Here is a 27,887-nt window from a genome sequence, read left to right on the forward strand (position 1 = left end):
CACTGATCCTACCCACACCAAAGATGGCCGCTAAAGCTTCGCAAAGAGAGTCTGAACACTAGAGAGCGATAACTGTCATCTGCTAGGGGAGCAGGAGAGAATTCTGCTTACTGTACAGTTGTGTCTCCTCTTTGCTTCTTCACACCTAGAGATATTGGTCTCCAGAATTATGGCCGCCGCAGGAGTTCTATGTGTCTTTACAATGAGGACAGTTCGTTTTTACAATTTTTAGTGTTTTGCAAGAAGAGACCCCCATGTTCATGCTCATCTGGTGGCAGAAGAAGATTCGCCATCACGGATGTTTGACCCTCTCTGGTTTCCATACACACAGGTATTGCCATTACTGTGGAGGGTATTGGCTGCAGATTCTCTGTGCAGGGGTGGTATTGTCTTCAGGGAGGGCTGTATAAGTGGCCCATTCTCAGATTTCTGCATAAGTATGTGCTGCCCGCTCATATCACGGATGGTTACCGCAGAATGGCAGCATTGTGCGTCACTTTTGTCATAATGGCAGCATAAACTGCAAAACATGGCTGCTATTTTCAGAAACAGCGCCCCCTCCCTAACTATGGGTTGGTCTCAGTATTGCACCTTCGCTCCATTCATGTTAATAGGGCTGAGATACGTATGTCAGATACAACCAATGGTCAGAGGAATTTTATTTAAAGAAAGCGGCCATGTTTTTATAATCTTGGAAAGCTTCTTTAAATCTATGAGCATTTTTAAGAATTAAAAGGATTTCTTGGAATAATCCATGTTCCCCGGCTGACCTTATACTGTGCTGTACTCCCCCTCCCCGGGTCCAGGGCTGAGACTCTGCTGCTCACAGTGTCAGTTATTGGCTGCAGCGCTGCAGCCAACCAGTGAGCACAGTGGATAAAGCTGTCTACTGGATTCTCTGAAGTGCCCTGGTGGGCTGCGCTGTGGTCTCAGGGAGCGACAGTTCTGGCACCCGCCGGACTTCTTAAAAGACCCTGAGATTTTCAAGTTTGTAGAACAAGGGATCAAACGATTACAGGATCATTGTAAAAATGGCACAAAAAGTGATAAAAACGCAGAATAAACCCCAAAATGACTGCGGCCGGTGCTGGGCGCTGATTATCGCCTCCTCTGTTATTCCAGGTGACTCTCAGACGGTGATTGCATCTCCGGAGGGCAATGTCGTTCTTCCCGAAGATTCTTCTGAGAAAAGAAGTGGAGGATTATCTGCGTAATGTGCACCACAACCCCGAGGTGAGCGACCGCGCGGTGCGATGTGTGACCGGGGACGGAGGAAGGAAAGGGAAATAGTGACGGGCGAGCAATAAAATGCCCAGGGGCTCCAGGACCAAACATAATGGAAGTCACCAGGAAACTCCAGCAGTTTTCCAGCTGTCTCGCTTCACTCTGTCACTGTCTCACCCTCTCTGTCACTCTCTCTCATTCTTTCACCCTCCTCTTTCTCGTGCGCTGTCGCTCCTCTCTCTTTGCCCTCCCTCTCTCACTCTCTCGCTCTGTTCCTCTCTCTCACTCTGTCGCTTTCCTGCTCGCTTGCTCTATCTCTGTCGCTCTCCCTCTGCCACTCTCTCTTACTCTGGCGCTTTCTTTCGTCCTCCCTCTCTCTTGCACTCTCACTCTGTCACTCCCTCTCTCGTGCTGTCATTCTCTCACGCTCCCTCTCTCATTCGCTCGCTTTCTTGCTCTTTGTCGCTTGCTCTCTCTCTCCCTCCTCCCGCTCTCTGTCATCCTCTCTTTTTCTTGCACACTGTCTCTCCGCACTCTCTCTGTCTCACCCTCCATCTCTCTCTCTCTCCATTCTCTCTCGCACGCTCTCACTTCACTCTGTTGCTTTCTCTCGCCCTCCCTTTGTCGCATGCACTCTTGCCCTGTTGTGCTCTCTCTCGCCCTCCCTCTTGCTTTGTCACTCCCTCACCCTCCCTATCTCTCTGTCGTGCTCTCTGTTTTTCTTCTTTCTTTTGCACTCTCGCTGTGTTGCTCTCTCTCGCACACGCTCTCACTGTGTTTCTCTTTCTCTCTCTTTCAAATTTAAATTCAAATTCAAATATGCTTTATTGGCAGGACCAAAATACAATTAGTGTTGCCAAAGCAGGAGAAATACAGTAAGTGTGGTGGGAGGGGATCAGGGTTATGGGGAGTTGGGGGGTACAATTTGGGCTCTGAAAGTCCATTTAGGGGTCTTAGATTCCCCTCAGCTTATGACATGTGGTGACATATTGGGCGGCGATCTCCACCATTGATTCCTCTTCCCCCAGTAGGAAGCGGAGTTTCATGTCCTCGTCCATGGATGGAAAGTCCGGGGTATGGGTGGTAAATTTCTGGAAGTGGGAGGCCCTCACTGCTGAGTATTTGTCGCAGTGCAGCAGGAAATGCGCCTCGTCCTCCAGAGCCCCCTGCTGGCAGTGCTGGCACAGTCTGTTCTCCCGCGGCGTGTATGTCTGTCGGTGCCGCCCTGTTTCCACCTCTAGGCTGTGGGCACTCAGTCTGTACAGGCTCAGGGTCTGCCTGTCTTTGGGGTGGCGTAACCTTTCCAGATATGGGGCCAGAGTGCAGTCCCTCCGCAGTGACCGGTAGATGCCGAGTTTCTGGGAGTTCTCTAATTCACTCTTCCAGTCCTCTATGTATTGCATCTTGCAGCTCTCTGAGATCTCTTTTATTTGGCCTTTTGTCAGGGTGTGTTGCTGACTTTGGCTGGACTGGCTGCCGGGGTTCCTGGCTTGCTCTGGGCTCCGGCTCAGCAGGGCTTTATGATGGTAGGAGCTGGGGTTGCTGTTCTGTATGTGCGCCTGGTGTGATAGCGCCCTCTTGTGTATACTGAGCCATAAAGGGAATCGGCCCAGCTCTGCCCTACAGGCTATGTTTGAGGTGCTGCGATGGACTTGGAGGAGATATTTACAGAACTCCATGTTCTCTCTCTTCTCTCTCTTCTCTCTCTTCTCTCTCTCCCCTTTCTCTCTCAAATTCAAATTCAAATATGCTTTATTGGCAGGACCAAAATACAATTAGTGTTGCCAAAGCAAGAGAAATACAGTAAGTGTGGTGGGAGGGGATCAGGGTTATGGGGAGTTGGGGGGCACAATTTGGGCTCTGACAGTCCATTTAGGGGTCTTAGGTTCCCCTCAGCTTATGACATGTGGTGACATATTGGGCGGCGATCTCCACCATTGATTCCTCTTCCCCCAGTAGGAAGCGGAGTTTCATGTCCTCATCCATGGATGGAAAGCCCGGGCTATGGGTGGTAAATTTCTGGAAGTGGGAGCTCCTCACTGCTGAGTATTTGTCACAGTGCAGTAGGAAATGCGTCTCGTCCTCCAGAGCCCCCTGCTGGCAGTGCTGGCACAGTCTGTTCTCTCGCGGCTTGTATGTCTGTCGGTGCCGCCCTGTTTCCACCTCTAGGCTGTGGGCACTCAGTCTGTACAGGCTCAGGGTCTGCCTGTCTTTGGGGTGGCGTAGCCTTTCCAGATATGGGGCCAGAGTGTAGTCCCTCCGCAGTGACCGGTAGATGGAGAGTTTCTGGGCGTTCTCTAATTCACTCTTCCAGACCTCTATGTATTGCATCTTGCAGCTCTCTGAGATCTCTTTTATTTGGGCTTTTGTCAGGGGGTGTTGCTGACTTTGGCTGGACTGGCTGCCGGGGTTCCTGGCTTGCTCTGGGCTCCGGCTCAGCAGGGCTTTATGATGGTAGGAGCTGGGGTTGCTGTTCTGTGTGTGTGCCTGGTGTGATAGCTCTCTCTCTCTCTCCTCTTTCTCTCTCTTTCTCTCTCTTTCTCTTTCTCTCTCTTTCTCTCTCCTTTCTCTCTTTCTCTCTCTCTTTCTCTCTCTTCCCTCTCTCTTCTCTCTCTTCTCTCTCTCCCTTCTCTCTCTCTCCTTTCTCTCTCTCTCTCTCTCTCTCCTTTCTCTCTCTCTCTCCCCTTTCTCTCTCTCTCTCTCTCCCTTTTCTCTCTCTCTCTCTCTCTCTCTCTCCCCTTTCTCTCTCTCTCTCTCTCTCTCCCCTTTCTCTCTCTCTCTCTCTCTCTCTCTCTCCTTTCTCTCTCTCTCTCTCTCTCTCCCCTTTCTCTCTCTCTCTCCTTTCTCTCTCTCTCTCTCTCCCCTTTCTCTCTCTTTCTCTCTCTCTCTCTCTCTCTCTCTCTCTCTCTCCCCTTTCTCTCTCTCTCTCTCCCCTTTCTCTCTCTCTCTCTCTCTCCCCTTTCTCTCTCTCTCTCTCTCCCCTTTCTCTCTCTCTCTCTCTCCTTTCTCTCTCTCTCTCTCTCTCTCTCTCCCCTTTCTCTCTCTCTCCTCTCTCTCTCTCTCTCCCCTTTCTCTCTCTCTCCTCTCTCTCTCTCTCTCTCTCCTTTCTCTCTCTCTCTCTCTCTCTCTCTCCCCTTTCTCTCTCTCTCTCTCTCCCCCTTCTCTCTCTCTCGCCTCTTTCTCTCTCTTCCTCCCCTTTCTCTCTCTCTCGCCTCTTTCTCTCTCTTCTCTCTCTCTCTCTTTCTCTCTCTCTCTCTCTCTCCCCTTTCTCTCTCTTCTCTCTCTCTCTCTCTCTCCTTTCTCTCTCTCTCTCCCCTTTCTCTCTCTCTCTCCTTTCTCTCTCTTCTCTCTCTCTCCTCTTTCTCTCTCTTCTCTCTCTCTCTTTCTCTCTTCTCTCTCTCCCCTTTCTCTCTCTCTCTCCCCTTTCTCTCTCCTTTCTCTCCCTCTCTTTCTCTCTCTCTTCTCTCTCTCTCTCGCACTCATGCTCTGTCGCTCTCTCTTTTGTCCTCCCTCGCTGTCGCTCATTTTTTCTCATACGTCCTGATAAATAACACAGACACTGAATATCCCGGCCGGGATAATGAGCATGCCGATCACCCACAATACCCAATTGAATGCAGTGCAGAGCATGCTCGTTCACCACAAAAGGGAACCTTGTCTCTCAGGTAATGGGTAAAGTTTGTTTTAAAAGCAGACTGTTTGCCTCCCCTCCCTGGGTCCAGCGCTGAGTCTCCGCCATCGCTCCCAATGTCACTTATTGATAGTGCTGCAGCCAATCAGTTAATTTATGTAAGTGATGTGATCTACACAACCTGCAAATCACTTCATAGAGAACTCACCGCCACCAAGTGATTACTGCAAAGTGACCACCGCTATGAGTCTCCCCTCTGTGCCATTTACTGTCTACAGCCTGTTGTCAAATGTAATCAAATTCTACCAGCGGAGGCACCAAGGCATACGGGCATAATAGAGAGGTGGATATTAGGTGCAAGGATATCACCGACCGATACAGTAACAGTGTCCACTCCAAAGTAAAGGAATGGAAGATCCAGCACCTATTATGCTGGCAGAATTCAAGTCAGTGAAGCCGATACAAAAACAGCAAATGTGTTTCCCGTCTCATCCAAAACAACCCCTTTAAATGACGTGATTCTTATTTTTAAGTCTCTTTAATTAAGAATATGGATGTATATAACATAACATATATATCTCTATCTTTTTATGTTGTTTTTTAATGATGGTTGTTACAGCTCGTGGGCGCTTTGGGTGCAGATGAAGCAGAGAGGAGGTTTGATTGTCTGCAGAGTCGCTTGTCCCATCCGCCGTCCTTTACCACTGTCCGCGTAAACACCAGGCTGACCTCCGGAGAAAACGCAAAGCAGCTTCTAGGGGAAGAAATCCGCAAGGTCAGACCTTCTCCCATCACATTCATTCTCCAGTGTAGACTATATCCCAGATCTCCTGCATTGTGACGTTCCTCAGTTATTCCTCCTGTAAATGTCTGAGTTAATTGAGTGCTGGTTGTTACCGCTCTCCACATACTATGATACCTTCCCGTCAGTGCCAGATCACCATTCAGTCTGGATGAGCATTACGTGGCGGGGGTGAGATGTGCCACATTCTCGCGTGCATACTGATCCAAGTGTGGAATCAAACTTGTCAGTGTAAGTTTTTGGGTGTGTGGGCGAATCGGAGAAAGCCAGGATGTCACTGTACGCCGACCAAATATCACAGACTGATGGGAAAAGATGGAGAAAGTTCTAAACTAAAAACTGACACTGACTGAACTGTCTGTCTATCCCTCGATCTATCCCTCAATCTATCTATCCCTCTATCTATCTATGCTATCTATCTATCTATCTTGTTGTTGATGCATTGGTCCTGAGGAAGAGGTTGTCACCTTGAAACGCGTAGACCTATGAAATAAAAGAATACTCATCTTCATCAACATTATACGTCTTCATTTGGCTGATGCGCAGCATTAACCCCTTTTCTGCCTTATCTTGTATGCTCATCCACGTGGGGCTGCAGCAGACGCCATTATCTCATGCGCACTAGTGGTTGTGACTGTCACAACTGATCCAGGTGAGTGTATATTTTCCAGGTATACCCCACTGATCACTTTGGTGTTACACTATCAGCGCTCCTTATTTTCAGATCTAAACTAAAAACTGACACTGACTGAACTGTCTGTCTATCCCTCGATCTATCCCTCAATCTATCTATCCCTCTATCTATCTATGCTATCTATCAGGGGGCCCACTTGCGGTGGCAGGGGGGCCCGATGCCCGCGCTGTCACCGCCACCCCCCCTCCCCCTGCCGAGGATCGCACTTTCAATTGTATCGGCATCGGCATCACCCCTGTGACTGTCGGTGGTCTGACAGCTCTGCAGCGGAGCGCGGTGACATCATCACTGTGCGCCTGCAGTGAGGTCAGAGAGAGCGACAGAAGTGGACGCGCCGAGCAGACCGGATCAGCGGGGGAACGAGGAAAAGTGAGTATTGGTCACAGTATACTACATGAGGGTGCCTACTGCTGTCCGGCTCTGCACTGTGATGTATACAGGCTCTCCTATATACAGGCTATATACTATATGAGGGTGCCTACTGCTATCTGGCTCTGCACTGTGCTGTATACAGGCTATATACTATATGAGGATGCCTACTGCTATCTGGCTCTCCACTGTGCTGTATATAGGCTCTCCTATATACAATATATACAGGCTATATACTATATGAGGGTGCCTACTGCTATCTGGCTCTCCACTGTGCTGTATACAGGCTCTCCTATATACAGGCTATATACTATATGAGGGTGCCTACTGCTATCTGGCTCTGCACTGTGCTGTATACAGGCTCTCCTATATACAGGCTATATACTATATGAGGATGCCTACTGCTATTTGGCTCTCCACTGTGCTGTATACAGGCTCTCCTATATACAGGCTATATACTATATGAGGGTGCCTACTGCTATCTGGCTCTGCACTGTGCTGTATACAGGCTCTCCTATATACAGGCTATATACTATATGAGGGTGCCTACTGCTATCTGGCTCTGCACTGTGCTGTATACAGGCTCTCCTATATACAGGCTATATACTATATGAGGATGCCTACTGCTATCTGGCTCTCCACTGTGCTGTATACAGGCTCTCCTATATACAGGCTATATACTATATGAGGGTGCCTACTGCTATCTGGCTCTCCACTGTGCTGTATATAGGCTCTCCTATATACAATATATACAGGCTATATACTATATGAGGGTGCCTACTGCTATCTGGCTCTGCACTGTGCTGTAAACAGGCTCTCCTATATACAGGCTATATACTATATGAGGGTGCCTACTGCTATCTGGCTCTGCACTGTGCTATATACAGGCTGTGCTATATGCAGGCTGTATACTACATGACGGTGCCTACTGCTATCTGGCTCTGCACCGTGCTATCTGGCTCTGCACTGTACTATATAGGGCTGTGTACTACATGAGGATACCTAATGCTATCTAGCTCTGCACTGTGGTATATAGGAGCTGTATACTACATGAGGATGCCTAATGCTATCTGGCTCTGCACTGTGGTATATAGGGGCTGTATACTACATGAGGGTGCCTAATGCTGTCTGGGTCTGTATCATGCTATATGTGGGCTGTATACTACATGAGGGTGCCTATTGCTATCTGGGTCTGCATTGTGCTATATGTGGGCTGTATACTACATGAAGGTGCCTAATGCTATATCGGTTTGCATTGTGCTATATGGGGGCTGCTTAATGTTATATGGGGGCTGCATAGTGCATATGGGGGCTACATAATACTATATGGAGGACTATGGGGGCTTCATAACACTATATGGAGGAATATGGGGGCTGCATACTACTATACCCCCAGAGTTGTATGTCACCTCCACCCAGGTGCTGTATACCCCCTCAGAGCTGTATGTCACCCCCCACCTCAGAGATGTTTGTCTCCCCACCTCAGAGTCACTGCCCTCCTCTAGAGCTGAATGCCCGCCATTGCTGTATACCCCTTTCCTCAGTAATATGTATTCCCCCCATTAATGTGTATGTCCCCAGCCTCTCTTGTGATGTATATACAGCAGTGTTAGTGTGCTCTATGTGTGGCCATGTCTGTTAGACAAGCGGGGAGGTGAATGAGGCTGTTTCCGGCTTCCCAATATTAGAAATATATACGGTATACAGTATAAATATATAAAAATAATGTGTGCATGTATGATGTCTATCTATGTATGTCAGTGTATATGACTGTATAGATTTATTTATGTGTTTTTGTGAATTTCTCTTTAAATAAGTATGTGTACGTATACCTGTATGTGTATGTATCTGTGCATGTCTATGTGTGGATGGGGCCCACTGAGACTCTTTCGCCCAGGGCCCATAAAAACCTGGAGCTGGCCCTTCTATCTATCTATCTATCTATCTATCTTCCTTTCCTTTAGCAAAATGGGTCAGAAGAGAGATTTGACGGGCTCTGAAAAGACCAAAATTGTGAGCTGTCTTGCAGAGGGATGCAGCAGTCTTGAAATTACCAAACTTTTGAAGCGTGATCACCGAACAATCAAGCGTTTCATGGCAAATAGCCAACAGGGTCGTAAGAAGCGTGTTGGTCAAAAAAGGCGCAACATAACTGCCCATGAATTAAGGAAAATCAAGTGTGAAGCTGCCAAGATGCCATTTGCCACCAGTTTGGCCATATTTCAGAGCTGCAACGTTACTGGAGTATCAAAAAGCACAAGGTGTGCCATACTCAGGGACATGGCCAAGGTAAGGAAGGCTGAAAAACCACCACCTCTGAACAAGAAATATAAGATAAAACGTCAAGACTGGGCCAAGAAATATCTTAAGACTGATTTTTCAAAGGTTTTATGGACTGATGAAATGAGAGCGACTCTTGATGGGGCAGATGGATGGTCCAGAGGCTGGATCAGTAAAGGGCAGAGAGCTCCACTCCGACTCAGATGCCAGCAAGGTGGAGGGGGGTACTGGTATGGGCTGGTATCATCAAAGATGAACTTGTGGGACCTTTTCGGGTTGAGGATGGAGTGAAACTCAACTCCCAGACCTACTGCCAGTTTCTGGAAGACAACTTCTTCAAGCAGTGGTACAGGAAGAAGTCGGTATCGTTCAAGAGAAACATGATTTTCTTGCAGGCCAATGCTCCATCACATGCATCCAACTACTCCACAGCGTGGCTGGCCAGTAAAGGTCTAAAAGATGAAAAAATAATGACATGGCCCCCTTGTTCACCTGATCTGAACCCCATAGAGAACCTGTGGTTGCACATAAAATGTGAGATCTACAAGGAGGGAAAACAGTCCACCTCTCGGAGCAGTGTCTGGAGGCTGTGGTGGCTGCTGCAGGCAATGTTGATCGTAAACAGATCAAGCAATGACAGAATCTATGGATGGTCGGCTGTAGAGTGTCATCATAAAGAAAGGTGGCTATATTGGTCACTATTTTTTGGGGTTTTGTTTTTGCATGTCAGAAATGTTTATTTCTACATTTTGTGTAGTTATATTGGTTTACCTGGTGATAATAAACAAGTGAGATGGGAAGAGATTTGGTTTTTATTAAGTTGCCTAATAATTCTGCACAGTAATAGTTACCTGCACAAACAGATCTCCTCCTAAGATAGCCAAATCTAAAAAAAAACGACTCCAAATTCCAAAAATATTAAGCTTTGATATTTATGTGTCTTTTGGGTTGATTGAGAACATAGTTGTCGATCAATAATAAAAAAAAATCCTCTAAAATACAACTTGCCTAATAATTCTGCACATGATGTATGTATGCGTCTATCTATCATGTATCTTATCTGTCATCCATCCTTCTGTCTCTATCATGTCTTCCTCCGGATCTCAGTCCTTTCTGACGCTGATATCTGTGACTCCTCTCTACAGCAGTTCCCCAGCGTTGTCTTCCCGATTCATGAACATCCTCAACTCCCCGACGTCTTATTAATTCCGGTGATTGGACCCAGGTCAGTGAGAAGTTCTGTCTCTTCACCTGTGGATGTTATTCATTGCCAAACAGCTCGTGTCACTTACGGTAGTTAACCCCTTCTTGCCGATTTTTTTTTTTTTTTTTTTTTTTTTTTTTTTTTTATTGCTTCCTCATCCCTTTTTTCCAGAGCCGTACTTTTTTTTTATTTTCTCTTTCCTCCACATAAGGTGTGAGGACTTTTTTTTTATTTTGCAGTAAGAGTTAAATATTGCAAAGACACTGTTCTCATTACAATATAATGTACTTGAAAAAGTGAAAAAAAATTCTTCGAGGGCTGAAATTGAGAAAAAAAACCTCAAAAACCGTCATTGATGCTTGGTTCCATTGAAGTGAACAGAACTGAGCTGCAATACCACGTACAACCTCTGGACAGTGGGGGCGCTGTGTTTGCAAGAAAGCAGCCACCATGTTTTGTTTTATTTTTTTTTTAATCATGCACCACGCCCATTAAGTTGAAATTTCATGATACATGATTCCAGTCATATTTGTCGTGTATAACCAGGATATCCTCTGTTTTCTGTAGGAGAGCATTGAAGCAACATCCGGTGCAAGTGATTGTCGGGGGGCAGTGTGGTAATGCCGTCCTCCGAGGGGCCCATGTGTACTCTGCTGGGATTCTGTCTGCATCTAAATGTAAGAGCGATGCCTAATGATGAAGAAATAAGTGAAAAAAAGCTTGTCACTACAGCCCCCACCCCCACCCCTCACCTTTTAAACTTGTCAGAACTTCATTGTTGCATTGTAGGATGTCTCCACGCCTGAACTGCTGATAATCCTTCCCATTACTGGGGCTATCATTGGTCAGATATAGCAATAACTGCAATGTAACACAAGCCTTGAAAAAGGGTTCAGTCTAAACCAGAAATGCGTTAATAAAAAACTACTTAAACTTTTCCCAGAGTGGGGACTTGTCTTTTACAACAGCCGCGTGGTCGGTATTATAGGCCTATACCTTTGGCAATTACCCCCTAAATTATGTCAAATATGTCATTCTACTGCCTTTGCCGTCTGCACTAGACATAAGCGTATAGAGGATTTTCAGACATATACCTCCAATGTATGCGACTGTATAGGCATAGAGGGATGTAAGTCACCTATAGGCTTCTAAAAGTATATTTGGTACTATATGTTTTGGGGGTTTTATACTATCCTCCCCGCTGCTTGTGTGCCGTCCTCCCTGCTGCTTGTGTGCCGTCCTCCCTGCTGCTTGTGTGCCGTCCTCCCCGCTGCTTGTGTGCCGTCCTCCCTGCCGCTTGTGTGCCGTCCTCCCTGCCGCTTGTGTGCTGTCCTCCCTGCCGCTTGTGTGCCGTCCTCCCCGCCGCTTGTGTGCCGTCCTCCCTACCGCTTGTGTGCCGTCCTCCCTGCTGCTTGTGTGCCGTCCTCCCTGCCGCTTGTGTGCCGTCCACCCTGCCGCTTGTGTGCCGTCCTCCCTGCCGCTTGTGTGCCGTCCTCCCTGCCGCTTGTGTGCCGTCCTCCCTGCCGCTTGTGTGCCGTCCTTCCTGCTGCTTGTGTGCCGTCCTCCCTGCCGCTTGTGTGCCGTCCTCCCTGCCGCTTGTGTGCTGTCCTCCCCGCTGCTTGTGTGCCGTCCTCCCTGCCGCTTGTGTGCCGTCCTCCCTGCCGCTTGTGTGCCGTCCTCCCTGCTGCTTGTGTGCCGTCTTCCCCGCTGCTTGTGTGCCGTCCTCCCTGCTGCTTATGTGCCGCCCTCCCTGCCGCTTGTGTGCCGTCCTCCCTGCTGCTTGTGTGCCGTCCTCCCCGCTGCTTGTGTGCCGTCCTCCCCGCTGCTTGTGTGCCGTTTTCCCCGCTGCTTGTGTGCCGTCCTCCCTGCCGCTTGTGTACCGTCCTCCCCGCTGCTTGTGTGCCGTCCTCCCCGCTGCTTGTGTGCCGTCCTCCCCGCTGCTTGTGTGCCGTCCTCCCTGCCGCTTGTGTGCCGTCCTCCCTGCCGCTTGTGTGCCGTCCTCCCTGCCGCTTGTGTACCGTCCTCCCCGCTGCTTGTGTGCCGTCCTCCCCGCTGCTTGTGTGCTGTCCTCCCCGCTGCTTGTGTGCTGTCCTCCCCGCTGCTTGTGTGCCATCCTCCCCGCTGCTTGTGTGCCGTCCTCCCCGCTGCTTGTGTGCCGTCCCCCCCGCTGCTTGTGTGCCGTCCTCCCTGCTGCTTGTATGCCATCCTCCATGTTCACATTCCTACTAATGTTTTGCTCATTGCAGGGATGAAAGAGGGTGATGAGGTCTCCGTTTACTCTGACATTGAGGGAAAGTGTAAGCGTGGCGCCACCCAGTTTGATGGAACCAAAATTTTCATCGGGAATGGAATTTCAGAGCTGAGTCGTTCTGAAATCTTCTGCTCACAAAGTCCCATAAAGTAAGTGATTGTAAGGAAATTACAGGAAAATATATCTTCTGTACCTTTGTTAGGCAGAAAATGGTCGTCAGTGGTTAATGGTTTTAATGTGCAACAGAAAAGGTGATCGTTCACCGATACAGAGAATGGAGCACTGAAGTGCCACATGTGAATGGAGCAATGGTTGCGCATTCGCCGACCTCTACATTTATAGTCCCCATTGACATTGAATGGAGGGGTGGTGCGCATGCGCTGACCTCTTTAGTTATTATCCCCATTGTTTTTTGTTTGGATGTATGGTGCGCATGCGCTGACCTGTATAATTACCTGTTTAGTTATTATCACCATATACTTTGAATGGACTGGTGATGCGCATGTGCTGACCACTATATTTATTTTCCCCATGGATCTTGAATGGTGGGGTGGTGCGCATGCGCTAATCTATATAGTTATTATCCCCATGGACTTTGAATGGAGCGGTGGTGCGCATGCGCTGACCTGTATAGTTACCTGTTTAGCTATTATCCCTATATACTTTGAATGGACTGGTGATGCGCATGTTCTAACCTCTATATTTATTTTCCCCATGGATCTTGAATGGAGGTGTGGTGCGCATGCGCTGATCTGTATAGTTATTATCCCCATAGACATTGAATGGAGGTGTGGTGCGCATGCGCTGATCTGTATAGTTATTATCCCCATGGACATTAAATAGAGCGGTGGTGCGCATGCGCTGATCTGTATAGATATTATCCCCATGGACATTAAATGAAGCGGTGGTGTGCATGCGCCAACATTACTTCACTCTCATTGGGCCCTTCAGAGTCCCGTTCTCTTGATTCGTGAGAGTCCCAGGAATCAGAAACTTTTCACCTCTCCTGTAATTTACTAAGTTGGGACAACCCATTTACACTTCAAGGAGGCAGAATCTCAATGTAGAAGGCCTCAATGGGAACCTGTCACTTTTTTTTTTTAGAGACGCTAAGCCGCCATGATGTCGCTGTGCAGTGGAAGTTTAGTGTTGTAATCATGCCCATATCATAACTAGCTGGTTTATCATTAGGGACAAGGAGAACATAAGTCCTCCAGGGGCATTGGGAACAGGAAATAGAGGACAGAACAAATTTTAATATTCCCGGTGTTATTTGATGCTCTTTTTCTCCTAATTCCCAAACACCCCTGTATTGATATGGTCATGTTTAGAACATCAAACTCCAACTGCTTAAAGTGGAATTTTCATTGGATTTTTACATTTAAATTGAGTCCGTCCTATAAACTCAGCTGCTCCACGGATTCCGGAACAGTTTTTCTTTTTCTTCTGCGCCCCTCCATTCCAAAGTTATACCCAACGGTAAAAACTGGTAATTGTAGTGAAGTATTTAATGACCATTATATGATCTGACCAAAGAGGATCGTACAGGGGGAGGAGGTGAGCTGTGACATCACCTATTGTGAATGGTGGATCCTGTGTTATCTATTGTATATAGAGGAGTTATCAATCATTGTACAGGAGGGGGAGGAGGTGAGCTGTGACATAACCCAGTATCCACCATTCACAATAGGTGATGTCACAGCTCACCTACTCCTCCTCTACAATGACTGATAACCTCTCTATATACTGTAGATAACCCAGTATAAACCATTCACAATAGGTGATCTACTGTATTTAGAGAGGTTATCAGTCATTGTAGAGGAGGAGGAGGTGAGCTGTGGCATCACCTATTGTGAATGGTTGATCCTGTGTTATCTACTCTATATAAAGGAGTTGTAGATCATTGTACAGGAGGGGAGGTGAGCTGTGACATCACCTGTTGTGCTTGGTGGATCCTGTGTTATGTGTTTATATACTATATATAGAGGAGTTATCAATCATTGTACAGGAAGACGAGTAGGTGAGCTGTGACATCCCCTATTGTGATTGGTGGATCCTGTGTTATCTTCTTTATTTAGAGGTGTTATCAGTCGTTGTAGAGAAGGAGGAGGTGGTGAGCTGTGTCATTACTTATTGTCAGTGGTGGAACCTGTGTTCTCTATTGTATATAGAGATGTTATCAGTCATTGTACAGGAGGAGGAGGAAGTGAGCTGTGATACTACATATTGTGGATATTGTGTTATGAGCTGTATATAGAAGTGTCTGTTACTTGTTATTGTAGTCCTGTCTGTCATGATAATGAGACTGCTAAAACTTCTTCTGTACAGCAGTCTCGTGCTTTCTTTCCCTTTTCTTTATTGTATCTTTCTGTTTATTTGCTCATTCCTTTTCATGCTTTTTCCCCTTTCTTTATTCTGTCTTTGTGAGTGTTTGCTCTTTCCTTCTCGTGCTTTGTCTTTCCTTTTTCCATGAGCTGTGTCCCCCCGGTATAAATACCGGCCACGTCCACGTCGGTAAATATTCACGCCTCGTTATATTTACTGAAGGCGACGTCTCCTTGCGCTCGTTTCTCAGGCTCAAGTATAGGGGCCGGCCCCGCACCTCTCATTTCCACACATTCCACACATTGCTTACATTTTGTTCTAAAAAAACAACCTCTCCCCTCTTCTGACGTGTCTGCTTTAGTAAAGCCGTGTCTTCCACATGAATTAAGAGCTGTGAAGCATCATTTGTTTCCTAGACCTCTGCGCTGTGCCGTCCCTCTGTTATTCCTCCTGGAAATGTTTGGATTGAATTGACAATATTCTTCTGGTTAAAGGGGCGTGTCTCTACACGGTCTGAAAGCCCTGATTAGACGAGCAGGTAAGAGTGTAGGGACACGCCCCCAATTTAGCTGGTGACACCAAATTATCAATTTATATTTCCAGGAGGTGTAACAGAGGAACGGCTCCACATGGAGCGCTAAGAAAAGATTCTTATAATATGGGGAATACAAACTGGTGAAGTAGACGAGTCAGGACTGGTGGCGGACTTCTTAATTTTTCTTCTAGCGCTAACATAAAGATCTCTCAAGGAAGATCCAGACAATAAGCATCGACTATTCACTATGGGGGTGCAGGTGATTGGCTGTCTAGCAGCGCCCCTGTGCAGTATAGTGCGGTACTACTTGTCCTGTGCTGCCCCCTATCTGTGCCAGGAAGAGCTGCTGAGCGTCTGGGAGTTATTTTTCAAGTACAATGTGTCGGTGTATGATCCTGAAGAAGCTCCTACTTGCCAATTTTTTTGTTTTTGCGCTTTTGTTTTCTGCCTCCTCTTCTTCCAAGAGCCATTATTGTATCTATGTTTTTTTTTATGCAGGAATAATTGTACTTTTAATGGTCTTCATTTATTTTACAATGTACTGTAAAAGTGGGGAAAAAAAAACAGGTGCAATTCATTTTTGCAAAAAATGTAAATGATTCAGTCACTGATTTTTGGACTTCATTAAAATGACTCGATTCTTGAGGTCGGTACAATCACAGCGATACCCAACGTGTATAGGTCTTTTATATGATTATTATTATTATTAATTTCATTTTTTATCTTTTATTATTATTTTTTATCATTATTTATTTTTCTTGAGTGTCAAGCAGTCGTTTTTATGGTAGCAATGGTGGATATGACATTTTATATAATAATAATGATTATATTATTATTATTATTATTATTATTATTATTATTATTATTATTATTATTATTATTATTATTATTATTATATTATGTAAAATTTCATATACATCATTGCTACCATTAAAAACGACTGCATGACACTCGAAAAATAAATGATAAAAAAATTAATAAAAACTAATAAAAGATAAATATATAATATTATATATTTATTTTTTCTATTAGTTTTTATCATTATTTATTTTTCTTGAGTGTCAGGCAGTTGTTTTCAATGGTAGCAATGATGTATATGACATTTTACATGATAATGATCTTATTATTATTATTTATTTAAAATGTCATATACACCATTGCTACCATTAAAAATGACCGCCTGACACTCAAGAAAAATAAATGATAAAAAAAATAATGAAAGATAATAAAAAATAAATATAATAATATAAGTAGAATGTCATATAGACCATTGCTACCATTTAAAGACGACTGCCTTGCAGTCAAGAAAAATAAACAATAATAAAAGATTATTATTATTATTATTACTATTATGTTTTTATCATTATTTATTTCTCTTGACTGACAGGCAGGTGTTTTTAATGGTGGCAATGGTGTATATGACATTTTACTTATTATTTATTATTATTATTATTATTATTATTAAATAATAATGTCATACACACCATTGCTACCATTAAAAACACCTGCCTGGCAGTCGAGAGAAATAAATAATGATAAAACATAATAATAATAATAATAATTAATAATAATAATAATAATAAGTAAAATGTCATATACACCATTGTTACCAATAAAAACACCTGCCTGGCAGTCAAGAGAAATAAATAATGATAAAAACATAATAATAATAATTATTATTATTAGTAGTAGTAGTAGTAGTAGTAGTAGTAGTATTATTAGTATTATTATTGTTATTATCTTTTATTATTGTTTATTTTTATTATTATATATTTATTTTTTATTATCTTTCATTATTTTTTTATCATTTATTTTTCTTGAGTGTCAGGCGGTCATTTTTAATGGTAGCAATGGTGTATATGACATTTTAAATAAATAAATAATAATAATAATAATATAATCATTATCATGTAAAATTTCATATATACAGTACCATTAAAAACAACTGCCTGACACTTAAGAAATCATTTGTTTTTCTTGAGTGTCAGGCAGTCGTTTTTAATGGTAGCAATGATGTATATGAAATTTTACTTAATAATAATAATAATAATAATTAATAAATATAATCATTATTATATAAAATGTCATATACACCATTGCTACCATAAAAACGACTGCTTGACACTCAAGAAAAATAAATAACGATAAAAAATAATAATAAAAGGTAAAAAAATATATTATTAATAATAATAATAATAATAATAATAAGTTTTGTACAGAAATAAGAGGAGGTGAGATTTAAAAATTTTATGGCTTTTTTGCTAGTTTTTTTTAAATATTAATTTATATATTCATTTATTTATTTTTCCTTTTTTATTACTCTAGGAATCTGTAGTCACTTCAGTATTGCAGAATATGGGACAATTAATGACCTAGCTGTCCTTGGCAATCCATGGGCACCCTGTGAACGTATCACAGGTGGGCGATAGCCACCGGAATAGACGCTGCACTGGAATTTCACCACTTCGATATCGCTATCCTTTCTGGCATACTTCCAGTTTATAGATAGGATTTGCTGTAAACGTCCAATAGATTTGGGTCCCACATCTTGTACCCGTTCCAATTTCACATATAGCTCCCACTGCCAGGAATGGAAAGAGGCTGCGCTTCTATGGCACCTTCCATTGATTTCTATGGGAGCTCACGTGTCCATTTTCAGAGCTCCCCATTTTCAGAGCTCCCCAGGTTCTGCTTCCCAGGAGCAGTGTGCTGGGACCTGTGCTCCAGGATTTTTGCTGCTCATTGAGTTTTCGGCTTTAACAGCGTCTTTAATGCACAATCAAATAACAAATTTGCATAAATGAGTTCACAATGAAATCGCAATTAAGAAACGTTTGGATCCCGTCACCCCCTTTGTTTTCATTTATAGGGGGAAAGGCATCAGAATGACAGACCCGGTGTACCTGAGTCCGTCGTTTGATAATGTTCTTCCCAGATACATTTTCTTGCAGGTAATTCTACACCTAGTTCTTCCACTTTACAGATGAATTATGGTGTGGGGGGGGGGGGGCAACCACTTACTGGGACAATGCAGATGAGGGGTTTTCCAGGGTCACAAAACATAATGCCGATCAAAAGTGAAAACGTCAGGACCCGGGAAGGATCTGGGCAAGATATCTAACTGCTTAAAGGAGTCGTTCACCAGCCGATCAGGGACTATGTGTGTCGGATGACTAGTCCAGGAGGTGGGTCAGGATCTTCTCCAATAGGCAGGGTTGGCAGTTTTCCCTCACTAGACAGGTCACTCCCAATCTGTCTATATAGAGACAGAACTGTCAGTCTAGGAGGGTGGGGAGGAAAGAAAATGCTGAGAACCCGCCTCTTGGACTAGTCATCTGGACTAGTCGTCCACGTACAGCCTTTAAAACTGTGTTATAGCCAAAAATAAATTGTACATGGCTAAACAAGGGATTTCAGCAGCATGAATCGGCTTTTAACATCCGCTTCAGGTACCCATCATGAGATGTGCAAGAAAATATCTTTCTATTTGTGCATGCAGCTTGAACAAGACTCCACCTCCATGTAAAGACCCTTATAAACCATCCTCGAGCGATGATACTGCTGTACTCCACAATCCCTACTTCTTTGGCCACTCCCATCACAAAGGGAGAGAATTTGCAGCTGCATCCCCCTCCTCCCTCTCTACAATTTACTGAATTACTTTAGATATCTAGGAAAGATACTCTGCATTTATTGACAGCTTCGAGGCAGGGAACGCATTATACAGACTGCTGGGAGATGCTGAAGGTTATATAGTCGCATGTATTACTGGGTAATGAAATAAAGGGGGACTGATTTGGGTAAATTTACTTGACGGTAATGTATTTACTAATTTTTGTTGTATTCTTGCATAGAATTTACCGTCTGCGGTGGTCAGCTATGTTTTAAATCCCCAACCTGGTGAGCGAGTATTGGATATGTGCGCCGCTCCCGGAGGAAAGACCACCCACATCGCCACTCTCATAAATGACCAGGTAATCCGAGCGATGTGATTGGGTTATTATAACTTATGTAAGGCGAGTATATTAATCACTGCAGAACCTGTCATGAATCCTGTCATATCTGCTTACGCTGCTTTCACACCTCCGGTTTTAGCAGAGTCGGCCAATCTGGCTCTAAAACCTATGCAATGGATGCGGCGACAAAACCGCATCCTTTTGCATAAGTTTTTGACATGCGGCCCGTCCGGATTTTGCCGCTTGCGTCAGGCTACTGAGCATGCATGGTGGAAAAAAACGCATGCGGCGGCCGGATGCGGTGTTTGCCGCAGGACGCCGCATGCGACTTCCATAATCATGCATTGCAAATCGCGCCGCATTGGCCGGATGCGGCGCGATGCGTTTTTTTTTTGACGGAAAAAAAAACATGCCAGGCAACGTTCCATCCGGCCGCCGCATCGGCTAAATCTGCCGCATGCGACAAAAAACGGACCGAATGCAAGCCCATGCGTCACAATCGGCACTAATGAAAGTCTATGCAAACAAACCGCAACCGGCGGCAAAAAAAAACGGTTGCGTTTTTTCTGGAAAGAGCCGGATTGTGCCGCACAGGAAAAACCGGATGTGTGAAAGCAGCCTTATAGATAGTCTTTTCCCAGATTCCAGCATTGTGTGGACCCCTATTTATTCCTTCTCGAGCTTTTTATGAAAATTGCCAGCTGGCCAATACCATTCGCTATGCTGAAGGAGCGTGTCTCCGCATAGTCTCTTATTGACTGCACTGATTGGACAGTGTCACACTGCAGGACACGCCCACCCACAGGTAACACCCATGAGGAACAACAGAACTGGCACAGCTCATGAAAGATTATCCAGATTTATTTATTTTTTTAAGGAACTACTAAATTATTAATTACTAAAATAAAAACATCAGGATACAGAACAGGTGTTCTTTAACCCTTACTTGTTTGGGTAATTTTTTTTCTCCCTTTTCATTATTTCCTCTTTTTTTCCAAGAGCCAAAACTTTTTATATATATTTTCAAATAGGACAAATTAAATAGGGAACATCCCAGGGGTTATTTGTAGGAATTCCCTAATATTGCACAATCCTCTTGCCCTTTGGAAGTGATTCCCATTAGGGCACCTGCCCTTCCAGTGTCACCAGTAACGCCGTGTCCTCACCTCACAGTTATGCTGCGATTTCACGTGACTGCCGCTTTATGGAACTGATTTATTGAAGGGCTTGTGTCACATTTTTAGAAATATTTTAAAAAAAACATTTGTACCTCTTAATTTGATCTCTTCGCCTCTCCTGACAGAACCCTAAGTCCGCAGGTTCTTACTGGTCCACTTAGGATGTGTACCGGTTGCGAGTCTCCAGCCTTGCAGCCTCCTCGGAGGATTCCCTGGTAATTTCTCCTCGGTGTTGCACACACAGGCTAAATCCGGGTGGAATGTTCCTTTACTAATGTAATGCACTCATTTGTCTAAATATCCCTCCGATTCTCCCCACGATCCCTGCGGTTTGGGAAAGCTGCTGACTAAATAATTAGCAGAGTTTATTTGTGATGATTATATCCTAATGAAAAACAGCAATTAACATTTTCCTGGATAGCACAGCGTGGCGGCATTGTTCTGCCGTATTCATTTCATCCGCGCCGCGTCTCCTCGGCTGGGCCGGTAATGAGGTAAATGTACGGTATTCGCCGGCTGGGGTGAAACTGTTAACCCTTTGCAGACGGGATCTGATTTATGAGCTCAGTTATTCTTTTTTTTTTTTTTTTCTAGTTTGTAAGAATCCCTTTAAACATAAGCCCTTAAAGGGAATCAGTCAGCAGATTTTTGCTACCTCATATGAGAGCAGCATAATGTAGGCAAGGAGATTCTGAATCCAACAGTGTATCACTTAGATTACTGGGTGCAGCCAGTTTTTAGATTTAGCAATGAGCAGAGATGAGAACGCTAACCCCGCTCACACCAGGCTCTCTATATACAATACCTACAGACCGTGAGCTTCTAATCACAATGTGCCAGACTAGCTCAAGTTTAGAGGACCTTGTCTGGCAATGATTATCCCCTAAAGCTAAAACAAACATTGCAGGCAAACAACATCACAGAGTGTGATGAGAGACACATCACTAAAATCTGTGTGTTAACCCCTACAGCTTATTGTTTTCTGGTTACATAACAAAAACCTGCTGACATTAAAAAACAATACAAAAAAATTCTTAAAAGAGAAATAGATGGGGAAAAAGGAATATTTGCAATACATCTGAACAGTCACTTTAAGGACTTTTGACAGTTTTTCACTTTTGCGGTTTTGTCTTTTCTCCTCCCCTTTACCAAGGGGAAAACTTTTTACTATTTTTCTGTACTCCTATTGGCACAAGAGCTTTTTATCTATCTATCTATGTAATATATATATAATATTATTATTATTATTGCGCCATTTATTCCATGGCGCTTTACAAGTGAAAGAGGGTATACGTACAACAATCATTAACAGTACAAAACAGACTGGTATAGGAGGAGAGAGGACCCTGCCCGCGAGGGCTCACAGTCTACAGGGAATGGGTGATGGTACAATAGGTGAGGACAGAGCTGGTTGCGCAGTGGTGTACTGGACTGAGGGCTATTGTAGGTTGTAGGCTTGTTGGAAGAGGTGGGTCTTGAGGTTCCTCTTGAAGCTTTCCACGGTAGGGGAGAGTCTGATATGCTGGGGTAGAACGTTCCAGAGTATGGGGGAGGCACGGGAGAAATCTTGTACACGATTGTGGGAAGAGGAGATAAGAGAGGAGTAGAGAAGGAGATCTTGTGAGGTTCTGAGGTTGCGTGCCGGTAGGTACCGGGAGACTAGGTCACAGATGTAGGGAGGAGACAGGTTGTGGATGGCTTTGTATGTCATGGTTAATGTTTTGAACTGGAGTCGTTGGGCGATGGGAAGCCAGTGAAGGGATTGGCAGAGTGGTGAGGCTGGGGAATAGCGAGGGGAGAGGTGGATTAAGCGGGCCACAGAGTTTAGGATAGATTGGAGGGGTGCAAGAGTGTTGGAAGGGAGGCCAAAGAGCAGGAGGTTGCAGTAGTCGAGGCAGGAGATGATGAGGGCATGCACTAATGTTTTTGCTGATTCTTGGATAAGGAAAGCACGGATCCGGGAGATGTTTTTGAGTTGTAGTCTGCATGAGGTGAAGAGGGCTTGGATGTGCAGCTTGAAGGATAGAGCAGAGTCGAGGGTTACTCCAAGGCAACGAGCTTGTGAGACTGGGGAGAGTGAGCAGCCATCAAGTTTGATGGAAAGGCTTGTTGGAGGAGATGAGTGAGGAGGAGGAAAGACAATGAATTCTGTTTTTACCATGTTAAGCTTTAGGAATCGCGCAGAGAAGGATGAAATAGCAGACAGACATTGTGGGATTCTGGTTAGTAATAGATATCTATCTATATATATATCTACATAAATAGATAGAGATATAGATATAGATATATAATATTGATGGAAAAATAAAAAAAAGCTATGACCCGTGAAAGAAGAAAGAAAAAAATGAAAAACTTGCCTGGGTATAAAGGGCTCAAAAACCTAGCTAAGCATAAAAGAATAACTAGATGAAGGGGAGGAGGGGGATGCAGCTGCAGTTTCCATGTATATGTTAAGCTGTGTGTTATGTAAAAAAAATGCATAAAAATCCTGCATGTTTTTTACAAGCCAGGCAAAAAAAAAAACCAAATACAAAGTTTTAAAGAAACCTAAAGGTAGCTGCTTATTTTTTTAGGGAGAAGTTATTGCCATAGATAAAATAGCCAACAAAGTGGAGAAGATAAAGCAAAATGCATCCGTCCTCCAGCTCCGCAGCATCCAGGCATATTGTTTCAATAGCACCAAGGCCGTGAGGCAGGACTCAAGTGACAACCCTGAAGGTGAGGTGGGTTTGTGTAAGATTCGGCACTAGCTGCTCCATTACATAGACGTTAATATTAAGACTTGTTGGCAGCATGGCTGCCATTTTAAACTGAGACTTGTGATTTTGGGTTTGTGGGAACATCGCCTCTAAATCTTGCAGATTTTCCCTCTTCTCCAATTGTACAATGATAAACTAATGAAAGGGTTTTGTGCTATTGGGACCCAGAACAATCGCCTGTACTACGTTAGGGAAACTGTCAGCAAGTTTTTAAAGGGATTGTCCAATAATGAGAAAAACCCAGCTAATTGCTTTAGATTCCCATTGATCCTAAGTGAGCTTTAAAAAGTCCACTATTTGGTCCCTTATTCTTGTTGTCCCACATTAACCTTTCAGGTACCGGTCCTCCATTCCCTCCCGAGTCCTTTGATCGTGTACTGTTAGATGCCCCATGCAGTGGAATGGGACAGAGACCTAATATGGCCGGTGCTTTATCTTTGAAGGAGTTAACGTCTTACCAGCCTCTACAACGTAAACTCTTCCGTGCGGTGAGTCTTCTTAGCCTGAAGAAGGGTGATCTAGATTTGCTGATTTTTTTTCTTAGGGAATGGTCCTTAGAGGTTCTTCGGGCATACGATATACATTGACCAAGCTTTAGGATAGGTCATCAATATCCAATCGGTTGGGATCTGACCCCCAAAAACCCCATAATTTTGATGCTAACTGCATGGCAGTGGCTGTATGTACACATTGAATGGAGCCCAATTCCATTCGGTGCGGGTGGAACTAATGGCTGATCACTGGAGTATTGGTCATCAGTATCACTCCCCGGAGAGCCTCTATATGTAGATGCTTATAGGAAACAAAAGCGCTCATAGGATGGTAACATCAGGAGATGGATGGTAAAATGAAAAAGATTTATAAATTGCGCGCTCATCTTAAAGTGCTAACACCTATAGAAGCCATTAGTATAAGCAACTTCTGCTGCCACCAAAGGTAGAAGGATCCACCTTGTCCCGGCTGCGCTACTAGTGTAAAGGGATGCAAGGGACAAAAGTATATGCACTATACCTTTTATTGTGATGTAAAAAAACATGTTTTACCAATGAGCCAGTGACTTCCTCAGGCTATATCACATTGCAAAATAACAAAGAATTGTATTCATAGGATAACCGGAAAAGGAAAGGCTTTTGCCAAAACTAGAAAGGAGAACTCCCTATAACCTGTGATGAGTCATCCAGTGGCACCAGGAGGAGAGGTCTTCCCCTGGCACTGGGGGGGGGGAAGATGTCATCCCCAGGCACCGGGGGGGGGGGGTGGGGAAGATGTCATCCTGCACTGGGGGGGGGATGTCATCCTCTAGCACATGGGGGGAAGATGTCATCCCCAGGCACGGGGGAGGGGGGAGGTGTCATCCCCAACCCTGTGGGGAAGATGTCATCTCCTGGCACTGTGGGGAAGATGTCATCCCCTGGCACTGGTGGAGGGGAAGATGTCATCACCTGACACTGGTGGAGGGGAAGATGTCATCACCTGGCACTGGGGGATGAAGATGTCTTCCCCTGGCACTGGGGGTTGAAGATGTCTTCCCCTGGCACTGGGGGGGGGGAGATGTCATCCCCTGGCACGGGGGGGGAAAGATACCATCCCCAGCCCTGTGGGGAAGATGTCATCCCCTGGCACTGGGGGGGGGGAAGATACCATCCCCAGCCCTGTGGGGAAGATGTCATCCTCTGGCACTTTGGGGAAGATGTCATCCCCTGGCACTTTGGGGAAGATGTCACACCCTGGCACTGGGGGAGGGGTAGATGTCATCACCTGGCACTGGGGGTTGGGGTGGGATTTCATACCCTGGGACTGGGGGGAGATGTCACCCCCTGGCACTGGGGGAAAAGATGTCATCCTCCGGCATCGCTGTGACAGGTCATCCCCACAAATCGAATGATACAACTGAACTCAAACAGGGGGCGTCCCAAGCAATTATCAATGAATTTAGAGAAAAAATATAATGTGAGGACATAAATGGACATATCAGTAATACTTTCAGTATTTTGCTTTATTACATTGAATGGTTTTTGGGTGCTTTTCAGGCGGTGTCATTATTAAAGCCGGGGGGCACACTGGTGTACAGCACGTGCACCATAACTCTATCTGAAAATGAAGAACAAGTGGCCTGGGCCCTACAGACATTTCCCGGCCTCCAGCTTCAAGCGCAGGTAACAAAACACTGGAACAAAAATCAGTTTACGTCTACAATGTTTACAAATGCTGGAAAATCTCCAGAACGCGTTGGCTCCCATAGACTCCTAATATCAATGGAATCTGTAACAAAGGCTCCGGCACAGATACGAGCAAGACAGTTGTGGTGGCTGTTGGCTTTTGCAATCGCGGTATGACTGCCCATGCGCTAATTAAAGGGGTTGTCTGTCAAATGAAGATATTTGGGCAAGAATGGGTTAAGCTTGAAGATAGACTTAAGTCCATTGAGTTCAACCCTGCCTAACAGAGGAAGGCAAAAACCCCATGGGGCCGACGCTAAGCTCAATATTAGGAAAAAAATTCCTTCCCAACTGTATTGATTGAAAATGCCTAATGGCGGTAAACTCCCCTTTCGGCACCTCCGCGGATCCAGCACAGGCTGCTGCGGACGTCTGCACTGTGTCCAAAAGCAGGGTCTGCTCTTTTTGGAAGTCAGAGCACCGCTGCAGCCTATGATTGTCTGCAGTGGTCAGGTGACTAAAAGAGAGCATGTAATCAAAGAAACCTCTTGTTATTGGCTGAACGAAGCAGACACCACTTTGGAAACGGGCACAGACTAAGCTGGATCCGCAGAGTATGCCTCTATTTATAATTTGCCAACAATCTGTATGTAAAAAAAATAAATATTTTACTGTTGGACAACCCCTTTAAAAATGATTGATTTCGGCAGCACTTTTCTCCGGGTCAACAGGACATGCGCTGCCGACAATATACAAACCGTATATGGACCCAATACTGAGATTCATGCCTATATATGAGCCCATCCACCATTAGAACCTGCCAAGTTTAATTTTATGGGGGTCTGATGAGTGCGATATTTATTTTTTTCTTGGGGGGTTTGCTTTCTTTTTGGATTTGTCTTCTTTTTATGAAAATTCCTGCTGTATTCTTTAACTTTTTTTTAGCTACTTGGTCACCTCCTTATGGAACCACAACTAGGGCTTATTTTTGGGGTAGGGCTTATTTCTGGAGAGGGCTTATTTCTGGAGAGGGCTTATTTCTGGGGTAGGGCTTATTTCTGGGGTAGGGCTTATTTCTGGGGTAGGGCTTATTTTTGGGGTAGAGCTTATTTCTGGGGTAGAGCTTATTTCTGGGGTAGGGCTTATTTTTGGGGTAGGGCTTATTTTTGGGGTAGGGCTTATTTCTGGGGAGGGCTTATTTCTGGGGTAGGGCTTATTTTTTGGAGTAGGGCTTATATTTTTGGGATAAGGCTTATATTTTTTGGAGTAGGGCTTATATTTTTGGAGTAGGGCTTATATTTTTGGGGTAGGGCTTATATTTTTAGGGTAGGGCTTATATTTTTGGGGTAGGGCTTATATTTTTGGGGTAGGGCTTATATTTTTGGGGTAGGGCTTCTATTTTTGGAGTAGGGCTTCTATTTTTGGAGTAGGGCTTCTATTTTTGGGGTAGGGCTTCTATTTTTGGGGTAGGGCTTCTATTTTTGGGGTAGGGCTTATATTTTTTGAGGTAGGGCTTTTTTTGGGGATAGGGCTTATTTTCAGACTAGGGCCTGTATTTTAAGCATACTCAAAAAAAAAAAAAGCCTTCAAAATCCTATTAGGGCTTATTTTTGAGTTAGGTCTTATTTTCAGGGGAAACCAGAGTAGTTTATCTAAAAGGGCCTTTAAACGAGCGCAGATTGATTTGTTCCATCACCGCTCGGCCCTCGGTTCCTGCGTATTTCCCCTGTATATTTTATATCCTTAAATTTCCATTTTCCATGAATCTGACAGAACAAGAAAACAGTTTGACAAAAGTTCATGGCAGGGCATTGAGAACCCAGGGAGATCAGTGGCTTCCAGGTACATCTGGCACCGCTTATCACAAGGCAAGATGGCTGCCGCCGGGTCTAGTAACATTTACTGATCTTCCACAGGACCCACATATCGGAGGAGTAGGTATGGCGGGTGCAGGACTTCCCCCCGATCAGCTGCAGCTCCTGCAGAGGTTTGATCCATCCCTTGCCGTCCCGTGTGACCTCAGCGATGGGACCCCTGAAGATAAAGATTGGACTCTGCCGGCGAATACGGACACAATCGGGTTTTTTATTGCTAAATTTGTCAAAACCAGTTGATTTTTTAATATTATTGTTTATTGTGACCGTGCAACGTGGAGGATGCGGGTGCGCTCTTCAGGCGGAGGATCAGTGTTGCCATGACAACAAATTAATGTCTCTGTTGCCATAGAAGCAGACAGTCTGCCAGCTGTTCATTTTGCAATCCGCTACTACAGCGTCCGCAGGTTAAAGGAATTACTGAGGGCTTTATGGGGCCGGTGTACATTAATAAAGGGCGTCTGAGGGATTTGTCAAGGGCAAAGCTTAATTCATGTTTTTAACATATACGCACTGTTTACATTAACACCGAAAATCCTGTCCTCGCACCCTGTGCCCCCTGCGAAAGCAATAAATGGCTTTTTTTATGCAGTTGTCTCATATTTTATATCAGTAAACGTTTAACCACGTCCCGCACTCCTAAAAG

The 27,887-nt window shown here is 44.7% G+C and overlaps 1 protein-coding gene across 2 annotated transcripts; it reads left to right on the forward strand.

Annotated features, from left to right (window-relative positions):
- Positions 1–45: 45 nt before the first annotated feature.
- Positions 46–27,828, forward strand: NSUN6 (NOP2/Sun RNA methyltransferase 6). Of its 2 annotated transcripts, XM_075316810.1 has the most exons (12): positions 46–331; positions 1,123–1,233; positions 5,475–5,630; positions 10,146–10,225; positions 10,772–10,881; positions 12,451–12,604; positions 18,185–18,266; positions 19,170–19,289; positions 23,023–23,167; positions 23,545–23,696; positions 25,239–25,364; positions 27,284–27,828. In XM_075316810.1, the coding sequence occupies exons 2-12, from the start codon at positions 1,159–1,161 to the stop codon at positions 27,479–27,481; spliced, it is 1,398 nt and encodes a 465-aa protein (XP_075172925.1). In that variant the 5' UTR covers positions 46–331; positions 1,123–1,158; the 3' UTR covers positions 27,482–27,828. The 2 variants fall into 2 exon arrangements, with proteins under 2 accessions (XP_075172925.1, XP_075172926.1); XM_075316811.1 differs by lacking the exons at positions 46–331; positions 1,123–1,233; positions 5,475–5,630 and adding an exon at positions 6,297–6,309.
- Positions 27,829–27,887: the final 59 nt, after the last annotated feature.

The sequence above is a fragment of the Anomaloglossus baeobatrachus genome, chromosome 6 (genome assembly GCF_048569485.1).
Source record: "Anomaloglossus baeobatrachus isolate aAnoBae1 chromosome 6, aAnoBae1.hap1, whole genome shotgun sequence".
Lineage (NCBI taxonomy): Eukaryota > Metazoa > Chordata > Amphibia > Anura > Aromobatidae > Anomaloglossus > Anomaloglossus baeobatrachus.

Bases quoted from the DNA above. Each gene is read 5' to 3' on its own strand.
- NSUN6 (XM_075316810.1), top strand. From the start codon at position 1,159: ATGTCGTTCTTCCCGAAGATTCTTCTGAGAAAAGAAGTGGAGGATTAT. The intron at 10,226-10,771 runs GTCAGTGAGAAG...TGTTTTCTGTAG, and splicing joins ATTCCGGTGATTGGACCCAG to GAGAGCATTGAAGCAACATC. The intron at 23,168-23,544 runs GTGAGGTGGGTT...TTAACCTTTCAG, and splicing joins CTCAAGTGACAACCCTGAAG to GTACCGGTCCTCCATTCCCT.